The sequence below is a fragment of the Daucus carota genome, chromosome 4, assembly GCF_001625215.2.
Source record: "Daucus carota subsp. sativus chromosome 4, DH1 v3.0, whole genome shotgun sequence".
Lineage (NCBI taxonomy): Eukaryota > Viridiplantae > Streptophyta > Magnoliopsida > Apiales > Apiaceae > Daucus > Daucus carota.
The window spans coordinates 9991830-10002878 of NC_030384.2; the positions used below are offsets into that span (position 1 = coordinate 9991830).

General features: G+C 38.4%; 1 protein-coding gene across 1 annotated transcript; it reads left to right on the plus strand.

The window, feature by feature from the left end:
- The first annotated feature begins 1283 nt into the window (after nucleotides 1-1283).
- LOC108204101 (uncharacterized) lies at nucleotides 1284-2729 on the plus strand. Its single transcript, XM_017373395.1, has one exon. It carries the CDS (start codon nucleotides 1284-1286, stop codon nucleotides 2727-2729), a length of 1446 nt encoding a protein of 481 aa, XP_017228884.1.
- Nucleotides 2730-11049: the final 8320 nt, after the last annotated feature.

Consider the following 11049-nt stretch of genomic DNA (forward strand, 5'->3'; position numbering starts at 1 on the left):
TACTTCCTGTCAAATTTATTCTACGAACTAGTGGACTTTAAAACGAACCATATTAATTATATAACGACTTAAAAATTGTTATATTAATTAATTTAAAACTGATTAACAAGTTAAACTCCAATCAGTTTATTCCGCCGCGATTATTTTGTGACGATTGTATTTAACCCCCCTTCTACAATCGTATCTGGACCTAACAATTTTGCTCCCGCCAATTGTTTCCTTTACACTCAGCTTACATTTCAACAAAAAATTGAAAACTCCCCCCCCCCCTTAGACAAAATCTCCCCCCCCCCCTTAGACAAAATATCCCCCAGATTAATAAAACCTTCCCCCGTTTTTCTTACAAAAATACCAAACTAAACTTCAGACACACTAAAACATTCTAACACCCCAGACATTTCTCTCTCCCCGAAATAAACCCTAAAATCCCAAATCGTGCGAATACACCGAAAACACTGCAATTCGTCCCCAAATTGGCTCGATTAAACATTGGGTTGCTCGATATATTAGGCACTGGGTTGCTCGATTTGCTTGCTATTTCGTTCGATTTGTGTGGTGTTTGGTAGGTTTTCTCAGGTGCTTGAGTGTTCAAGTGCTTAGAAGAGGTAAAATCAGTTCGAATCTTTTGTTGTATGTTGAATATGTTGTATGTTGTGTGTATATTTGCTCGATTCACTCGATATTCTTATGCATGTCTATGTATATATGTGGAATCTGTTATATGTTGTATATATATGTTCGATTTTCTTGGTGTTTGGTTGATTTGCTCAAGTATTTTAGTCGATTATCATGTCCATGTATGTTCGAAGCTGTGGTATTTTGTGTATAATTTATATTATTTTATACAATGTCCAGGCTTGATTTCTTTGTGTTTTATGCTTTTATATTTGTGTAGATATTATGTAAAGTGCTTGATTTAATTTATATTTATGTCTTTATTTGACATGTATAAATTTCCTTCTGTTGTTGACTGTCTTAACTTGATTTTCTTTGTGTTTTTATGCTTTTATATTTGTGTAGATACCATGTAAGGTGCTTGATGGAATTTATATTTATGTATCTATTTGATATGTATAGTTTTTGTCTATGTGTTTCCCTTTAGTTATAATGTTCGGTAATTTTTGCTTGATATTATATAAACTAGTTTGCAACTGGAATTGTCAAATGGTAGTACGTAGTTAATGTAAATTAAGTTTGTGTATATAATGTTGGTATGAATATTTTAGGTAATATATAGCCCGACTTTAATAAAACTCTTTGTAAATCTGGTATAGGCTGAATACATGGATAAGTCGTGGGTCAAAGAAGATAGGGATTCTTTAGAGTATGAAATTGGGGTCAAAAACTTCTTGATATTTGCAGAAGAGAATGCCAAGAATATTACGTCAATTCCTTGCCCCTGTGCACGCTGCGTGAATTTCAAAAAGTTACCAATAAAAACAATTAAAGGTCATCTGTATGAGAATGGATTTAGTTTGGGGTATCTAGAGTGGATTTGCCATGGAGAGGAGTTCGGTAGGAGTAATAGGTCATCTGCTCATAGTACTCACGCTGTAGATGCAGTAGATCAAAACTTCCAAATAAAAACCAATGATGTGTACGAGGCAGCCTATAATGATGGTGATTGTGATAAGGAGTCCTATGACTTCAAGAGGTTTGTTGCTGACGCAGAGCAACCTCTGTTTGAGGGAAGTGAATGCATGAAATTAGAGTCATTTTTAAAGTTACAAAACTGGAAAGCTAGATTTGGCATTATTGACACGGCCTTCTCTGATCTACTATCCTCTGTAGGCTCTATCCTTCCTAAAGATAATGTTCTGCCTACTAATGCATATGAGGCAAAGAAAACCCTTAGTGACTTGGGACTTGAATATGTAAAATACCATGCGTGTCCTAGTGACTGCATATTATACAAAGGTATATATGAAAATTTCTCTGTATGTCCCAAGTGTCATCTTACTCGCTGGAAGGTTGCAAGGGACAGTAGAGTTAGGGTTAATAATCCTGCAAAAGTAATGTGTTATTTTCCAATCATTCCAAGATTCCGACGGATGTTCAAATCTGAATCCACTGTAGAATTATTAACCTGGCATGCAAGCAATCGAATTCAAGATGGGTTAATGCATCATGCTGCCGACTATCTTTCGTGGAGAAACATCGATTATAGGTACCCTGAGTTTGGCAGAGAGTCAAGAAATTTACGCTTAGTATTGTCAGCCGATGGTATAAACCCGTATAATAATGGGCTAACCAATAGGTACACCTGTTGGCCTGTTGTGTTAACAACGTATAACCTTTCTCCATGGCTGTGCATGAAAAGAAAGTTTATGATGCTAAGCGTATTAGTTCCAGGTCCCCACGAGCCAGGAAATAACATTAATGTATATTTGCAACCACTGATAGATGATTTAAAGCAACTTTGGGAAGTAGGTGAACCAATTGTTTACGATGCTTATACAAAGACTTTTTTTAATTTAAAAGCAATTCTCATGTGGATAGTGAATGACTTCCCTGCCTATGGAAATTTGTCCGGCAGTGTTAATAAAGGATATAAATGTTGTCCAATATATGGTGATTATACAGTAGCCAAGTACCTGAGTCATAGTAGAAAATTATGCTTCCAAGGTCATCGTCGCTATTTGGAACCATATCATCCTTATAGGAGGCAGAGGGTAGCTTTCAATGGTGAACAAGAATTCAACACAGCACCTATTCCCCCTCTCTGGTGAAGAAATCTATGGGAAGGGGGATAAGAGGGCAAAGAAGGTGGCCTCTGTTCGGAAGAAAAAGTCTATTTTCTTTGAGTTAGAATATTGGAAATATCACCATGTGCGTCATTATATTGATGTTATGCACGTGGAGAAAAATGTGTGTGATAATTTGCTTGGGACATTATTAAATTTAAAGTTTAAGACTAAGGATAGTGTGGCGTCTCGCCTTGATTTAGTTGAAATGGGTATAAGGGCTGATTTAGCCCCACAAATAGGAGAAAAGAAAACATTCTTACCTAAGGATAGTGTGGCGTCTCGCCTTGATTTAGTTGAAATGGGTATAAGGGCTGATTTAGCCCCACAAATAGGAGAAAAGAAAACATTCTTACCGCCTGCACCTTATAGTTTGTCAAGGGCTGAGAAAAAGAAAATGTTGTCGTCTTTGTCATCCATGAAACTTCCTTATGGACATTCATTAAACATTAAAAATTGTGTGTCCATGGATGACTTGAAGGTTTACGGGCTTAAGTCCCATGACTGTCATGCGCTCTTGCAACAGTTATTATCAGTTGCTATTCGTTCTGTTCTTCCAAGAGATGTTTTAACTCTGTGTGCAAGAAAGTTGTTGATGTTTCGAAACAGAGTAAACTGCAATCAGATGTTGTACTAACCTTATGTGAGCTCGAAAAAATTTTCCCTCCCTCTTTTTTTACGGTGATGATGCATTTGATTGTCCACTTGGTTGCGGAATTACGTTTATATGGACCGGTATTTTATAGATGGATGTATCCATTTGAACGCTTCAATAAAGTATTGAAGAGTTATGTATGGAATCGGTTTTATCCGGAAGGTTGTATTGCAGAAAGTTATCTAGAAGAAGAATCCGTAGAATTTTGCACGGAATTTGTTAGGGAGAATTGCACTACTGCAGGTCTTCGGAGGGAGGAAGACAAGCTTTCTGGTCCGTTATCTGCAATTAAAATGAAGTCAGTCGATGAAAAAGAACGGGATGAGGCACATCTACATGTCCTCCTCAATAACCCTGAAGTGGAACCATATATTATGTGAGTATTTTAATTTGAAAATTTCATTGATTTCCTGTTTCATGCTTATATATTATGTCATCTGGTGGTACCTAATCTTTAACTGTCTCAGGATGCATAACGAGTGTTTCAATGAGATTTATCGAGGGAAAAGAAAAGAGTGCACAATGGATGATGGGAGAGCACAATCGACTTTTTTCTGACTGGTTTCAAAAAAAGTAAGATTCTTGTTTTCCTTTTTTAACTCGGAAAAAAGTAAGATTCTTGTTTTCCTTTTTAACTCGGTGTAATTTCTATATGTAGCTGCTGTTTGGCTTTTAATTTGTTAGTATGTCGTCGGATTTGTTAATGTGTTTACAACTATATGTGCAGGTCAGTATGGAAATGCAGGAAAATGGTGAAGAGATTTATGAAACAATAAGATGGTTGGCAGCCAAACCATTATTCTCTGTTTTAACTTACGAAGGTTACCTAGTTGGTGGAGTTAGATATTTCACAAAGGCACGAGACGATGCAAGAGTAGTGCAGAATAGTGGTGTATCATTAGTTGCAAAGAAAGTCCAGGTTTCGAGTGCTAAGGATTTAAACCCGGTGGAGAGTGATATGACCTTTTATGGCATCATTGAGGAGATATGGGAGTTAGATTACCATGCCTTCAAAGCACCTTTATTTTTGTGTAAATGGGCAGCGAATGAATGAGGTATCAAGGTTGATGAGTTTGGTATTACACTTGTTGACTTCAGTCGCCCAGGCCACAAGACGGACAAATATGTCTCTGTTGACCAAGTGAAGCAAGTCTTTTATGTCGAAGATCCGGTTGATTCTAGTTGGTCTGTTCTTTTAACATCTACGACGCAGGACTATAAAGCAGTGTTCTAGGAGGATGGTTAGGAGACACAAACTTAGAACATCCCCCATTTTGTTCTACAATCCCAACTTGTGATGCAACTGATATTGATGTCGGTTGTAGTAATCAAAGACTGAATGTCGAGAAAATTTGGGTGAAAAAGTGACTTAGCTTAGAATGTATTTTTAGTATTTATGTATCCCCTAGCTATGATGCTGTTTGTGTGATTTTATGTATGTTGACAATATAATTGCTATTTACATGTTTACTGTGATTCCATATTTTAATGTGTTTGCATGTTTAATTGCATAACTAATTAGCATATTTGTCTATATTTGCAATTGTAACTAATTTGAGTGTAGCTTGAAGCAATCGGAATTATGGCCAAAAAACCAAGTAACAAGAAGGCGAAGAAGGTACAAGATCCTACCTGCAGCACTAAAGCCGCCGAAGTGTTGGAGGTGGAGGTCAAGGAACCATTGGAGGTGGAGGTCAAGGAACCGTTGGAGGTGGAGGTCAAAGACCCCGAACCTGAAAAACAAGCAATGGACTGTCCGCAAGAAACTGTTACCACTACTGAAACTAAGAAAAAGTTTGGAGGTCCACGAGGTGTATGTGCTATGGACAAAGTACTTGTGAAAAAAGCTCGTGGAAAGAAGGTAAAAGTTACGTGTGAGGCACATGGAGTTCCTAATGGGGATAATAGGTCAAAGTTGCAGTCGTACATTGGCATGCTTGCAAGGACTATGGTTCCGATAGATATCGACAGTTGGCCACAAGTAGATTCAGAATTGAAAGAGAAAATATGGCTGGATGTTCTGGTCTATTAAAATTTTAAATTATAAAGTATAACTGATTTATGTTTCATATGTTCATTGTCTAACATGTTTATACACACACACACACACACACACACACACACACACACCTTTGCGCAGGATACGTTCAAAATTAAAGCACATCTATAGAACACTGTGCTCCAGTTAGCGGGAATGTTATTTTACACCAACTATGAGAAAGATTGTAGAAGGGGGGGGGTTGAATACAATCTTTTACAAATTTAAAAGATTCAAGAATGATACACTAAAACACAGTAAACAGAAAAACACCAAGTATTAAAAATACGGGTGGATTGAATGATCCACCCGTGAGATTTTATATAGAAGAATCTGTGGATTGTTTTACAATTCGCACAGCTACTGGTTCATCACTCAACAAGTTCTAACTCTCAGATTTTTCTCTCAAGTAATTTGAACAAGTTCAACTGATGCTACTAACTTGGTTATATACCCCAAGTTTTACAAAGCTTTTAGCTAGATTACAAAATGCACTCTAATCTAAAAACAATGCTGCACAACTTTGTCTTATGCATGCTTTCTGAGATGTCTTCATCTTTGACCATCATCTTGATTTGATCCAGATTGCACTGCATGAGATAAGTATGTTTCTGCTTCTTCTTTATTTTCCTAATTAGGCTTCCATGTCTATTTTAGTGTAATTCGATCCATGTGATTTGTCAGACTTAAGCTCTAGTCACTTTCAACTGCTCTTTGCTTCATCAGTTGAAAGTTCTGGTTACTTTCAACTGCTCTTGACTTCATCAGTTGAATGCCCGGCTCATCAGTTGAATGAATTACAAACTTCATCAGTTGAATGCTGTTCCAGTCTCATCAGTTGAATTCCTTAGCATCATCAGTTGAACACTTTGTCTTCAGTTGAATGCTTGATTTTCATCAGTTGAAACATCATCCAGTCTTCATCAGTTGAATAGTTACATCTCATCAGTTGAATATCCTTCACTTAGATAAAATTACATGGCATTGGATATTTACAATTAGCCATCCTATTCTACCCATCCGTTGATAATTCCCAAAGACAAGAAACATAACAATTACAACTGAAATTTGATAAAGGTTCTAAGTAAGACATGTTACAAAATGTTTATGTTATCATCAAAAATTATTGATTCCTAACAATCTCCCCCAATTTATGACTGGAGAAGATGCAGACATAAATTCTACACTTGATGATAACAAAAACATTAATAAAATAAAATGCAGAATTTAAATACAAGAGTTAGAAAAGATTACAGATGATTATGCTCCTCTAGACTGAGCAGTTACTTGTTCCTAGAAGATCTTCTTCTTCTGGACTTAAGTTTTTCTTCAAGAATATTGATTTGCTTCTGAAAGATCCTGTAGAACCATTCTTCATCACTATCTTGTCTGTTGAGTTTGGATTGGAGAGTCTTCAGAGTATTTAAGCTAGCAACCTTGAGTTGATCTTTAGGTCTGAAAAATCTCCTAACACCTTGATTGTCCCTAAATTCTATGACTGGAGTAGGTTCATGATGAATTTTCTTTCCAGTGTAAGGAATTTTCAGCCTTCTTTGTAGACTAGCATCTGAGTTCCATTCCTTCCTGATCTCAAGGATTCTCTTTAGTACCATTTGCTTTGCAGGTGGTGTAAATCCTCCAGTCCTCTTCATAGATCCATATATTTTTGTTAGAGAACTGAATCCCTCAGAATTCAGAACTCTGTGAAGAGGCCAGATGACATCACCCTTGTTTTTGTAAGAGAATACCAATCTTTCAGGTAACTTTGAAGTTGCTTCTATTCCTCTTACTTCTTGAAGATCATCCAGCTCCAGCTCCAACTCAGAAATTTCTTCAATGTTAGCAATGATCAGATAGTCATCAGGATTTTCAGGTTCTTTTGGAGGTTTAGGAGGGTTAGCCATCCTCTTAGCAACAGACTTGACTTTCTTCTTTGGCTTGGAAGGTTCTTGAACAAGAAAAGCTGGAATTGGGATATCTTCCAAGTCAACTGGCTCCTCCTTTGGCATTATTGGCTCATCATGGAAGTTGACATCTGGATGTACCACTGTGGTGTCCTTGATTGGAGAAGAAGGCTTTGAGATAGGCTTTTCTGGCACTTCTTCTCTTCTCTTGGCTGCCTCAGGCATCTTAGTCTTAGATTTGACTCTCTTTTTCTTTGGAGAAGATTCAAGAGGCAATCTTTCCTCATTTAAAAGCTCAGCTGCCAACTCCTCTTCCAGCTCAATAGCAAACCTCTCATCCACCTCTATTTGATTTAAAGAGAGTTGGGATTCAAACTCCTCTTTTTCACATTCTCTGGCCACCTCTTCAGCTTTTGCATATGAGTAATGAGGATGGCCAGTTCCAATAAACAGCTTCTGGCCTTCTCTGTAGATGATGGCAAAATGAGTCTTTAAGGCCACATCTGCACAATCTTTATAACTTTTGATTTCTTGGCCCAAAAGCTTGTATTCATTTTTGTCAGGCCTGGCTAATGGAAAGTAGATTGAGCTTGAGTCTTTTCCAGGCCTGGAGTAACCACAATTGTTTGGAAACAGAATTGGCTTGAACTCATTCAGAAATGATGGCTCACCCTTTTCTGTCTTGGAGGGAATAACAATCTCAGGTGTAATTACCCTGAGAATTGTGGTTGTGGTTGGAAAAGAGATTTGAGCTGTGGTGGCTGTAGAAGATGTAGATGATTTCTTGCCCAGTTGAGCCACTCTCTTTGCAATGGAGTCCAATTCTTTCATCCTTGCAATCTTCTGCTTTTCCCTTTCAGTGTGGAAAGGGGGAGGAATTTGACTGATCAATTCTGCAGGAGTTGGTAATTCTTTCTCCCCCTTTTTGTTAGCAGCAAGTGTAGATGGACTAGGAAGAGAAACACCAGAGGCAAGAAGAAGATGTTGAAGAAGTCCAGTCTGAATTCTTTGATGCTGCAACATCTCCTCCATTCTAGAGTTTAAGATATAGACATTTCCTTCCAGAGCATCCACTTGCTTCTCCAATTGTAGTTGTGTTTGCTCAGATGCAGAAAGAGCTGATTTGACCTGAGCTGGAAGCTTTTCATCAAATTGTTTGGTCAGATCAGTCTTAACAGAGCCAATAAGAAAACTGAGATGCTCTATCTCTTTCTGAAAGTGGAGAGATTGATATTTGTGAAGCTTGAGGTTTTCCAAAGCTTGACTGGCAATGGTGGCAGAGATGGCTTGAGAGGAGGATGAGCTTCCAGTTTGTGATTGAAGAATAGTTGTGGCTTGCCTTTCCAGCTCCATGCTAACAACCATTGCATTTGCAGACTGCATGGAGAGCCATGAAGGTAGAGAAGTTGTAGGTTGTTCACCAAGGGATTCCTCAAGAGCATCATTGAGGTCTTCATCACTATCATCATAATGAAAATCATCTCCAGCATTGGCAGGCAGAGCTGTAAGTGCCTCCTTTGCTCTAAGCATAGAAGATGTAGTGTGAATCAGATTGAGGTGCCTCTCAGCTGCTTGATTATCCAATCTTGCAAAATCTTGAATGGAAGACATCCCATGAGTAAAAGTCTCAGGGTCTAGTGAAACACTATCCAAAATGGATCTATATTCAGCTTGAAACTCTTGTTCACTAAACCCTTCATTGACACCTGCATTTCTCTCAATTTCTCTCTGTTCTTGCATCAAGGGCTCCCCTTGGCTCACCACACAACTCACCTCTCCCTCACTTACCCTTACTAAAGGGTCACTCTTATCCTCTCCTTTTTCCTGGCTAGAAGAAAGTGCCAGACTCTCCACACCCTCTCCTTTTGCCAGCTCACTAGGCTGCCTCTCCACTCCATAGCTCACTCCACTCAATCCTAAAAGTGTTTGTGCTACCATGTGATCAACTGCTGTAGAAGAAGGTAAAGTAATTGAAGTAGCAGCAGTTGTCAACTGATGAGAGACATCAGTTGAAACATGAGTAGGGGATGCATTCAACTGATGAGAGCTGTTAAGCAGATCAGTTGAAGGACAAACACTTGTCAACTGATGAGGGAGATCAGTTGAAGAAAATGAAGAAATAGGTTTAGAGGCTGTGATAGTTGAGTCTGTGGTGATTGATTTTAATGGTATATCCACAGAGCACACTTTCACAAAAGAAGGAATTGGAAGAGAAAGATCCAACAAATCATCAAAATGATGATGATCAATCTCAGATGGGGGCTTCTCCATGAAGTCCAAAGATGGAGAATTTACAAGTGTGGTGTGAATTAATTCCACATCCACAGAGGAGGTTGGGGATTGTGTTTGAGCAGTAGAGATGGTAAGATCATGAATATGGGTGATTGGTTGAGATGAAGAAGGGGGCTGTGACTCCACATTTATTGGAGTCACATCAATCTGACTTTGAGAAGTTAAAGGCATAAAATCCAGAATGGATGCCTGTGTGTGTGCAGAGTGCTTCAGTTTGTCACTTCTTAGCTTCTTTCTCCCATAGGCTTTTATTGGTGAAGAAGTGGTGTCCCTCCCCCTTTTTGACTGTGTCCTTGGCTGAGGACTGTTTTCAATAACAACATCCTTTTGGGAGGATGCTGCTAGGGATGTGCTTAAATCCATATTAACATCTACAGTCTTTTGGGAGACTGCAGAGTGGCTAGGCTGGTTAGCACTCACCTCTCCATCCTTATCCTTAGGGTTTCTTTGATGATCACCCTTTCCCTCCCCCTCACTTCCTCCAATCACACTCCCCTCAGGCTTGTGTTTCTTAGTTTTTACAACAGATGCCTTTTGGGAGGCATCTGAGGTTGGTTTAGAAGACTTGGTTTTAGAGGGTTTTGCTACTTGTGTAGGCTGTTGATGGGCCTCTTCAACAGCCCTGATAGCAGAAAGCAAAGAAGTTGAGGGTTGAGAGAGAGTAGTAGGAAAGCCATGTACCTCTTTGTGCTTTCCAGCCTCCATTGTTGGCAGGTACACCACCTCCAAGGAGGGGTATAAATTCATCCTAAAGAGGTCTTTAAAGACTCTCTTTTCCTGCACAAAACTGGGAAGCTTGGCTTCCTTGTTAGTAATAACTAGCTTATCATTGAGATGATTAGCTAGCATCATAAGAAATCTGACATAATATATATTCCTAGGTCTATCAGTTTTATCACCTAGTTTCTCCCCAATTTCTTGGATCATCAAACCACCAAAGTTGAAATATTCATTAGTCAGGTACATGTAAAGCATTTGTAAGATCTGGGAAGTAAGGGCATTAAAATTACTAATTTTACCAGAAAATGCTTTAATAAATGCATCACATAAGTAACTCCATTCTCTCCTAAGACCCCTTCTTTCTATTTTACCTAAGGCATCAGTTGGCAAAACATAATTCATGGCATAAAGTAAATTAACCAACTGATTATCACTAGGCAAAGATAAAACAGTATTTTCAGGAATCTTAAAGCATGCTTTCATAACATCAGCATTAACAGAGTAAGTTTTATTATTGACAGAGAAAGTTAGAGTTTCATGCTCACTATTAAACTCTGCAGAGGTCCACATTTCCTCAACTATTTCATGGTAGATGATGGGAGCTTCAGTCATAGCATAAGAGAGCTGGCTTGACTTGATGAACTCCATCATCCTGTGATACTCTTTCTCCTCCACAGCCTTGGTATCCACAAATGA

Bases quoted from the DNA above. Each gene is read 5' to 3' on its own strand.
- LOC108204101 (XM_017373395.1), top strand. From the start codon at position 1,284: ATGGATAAGTCGTGGGTCAAAGAAGATAGGGATTCTTTAGAGTATGAA.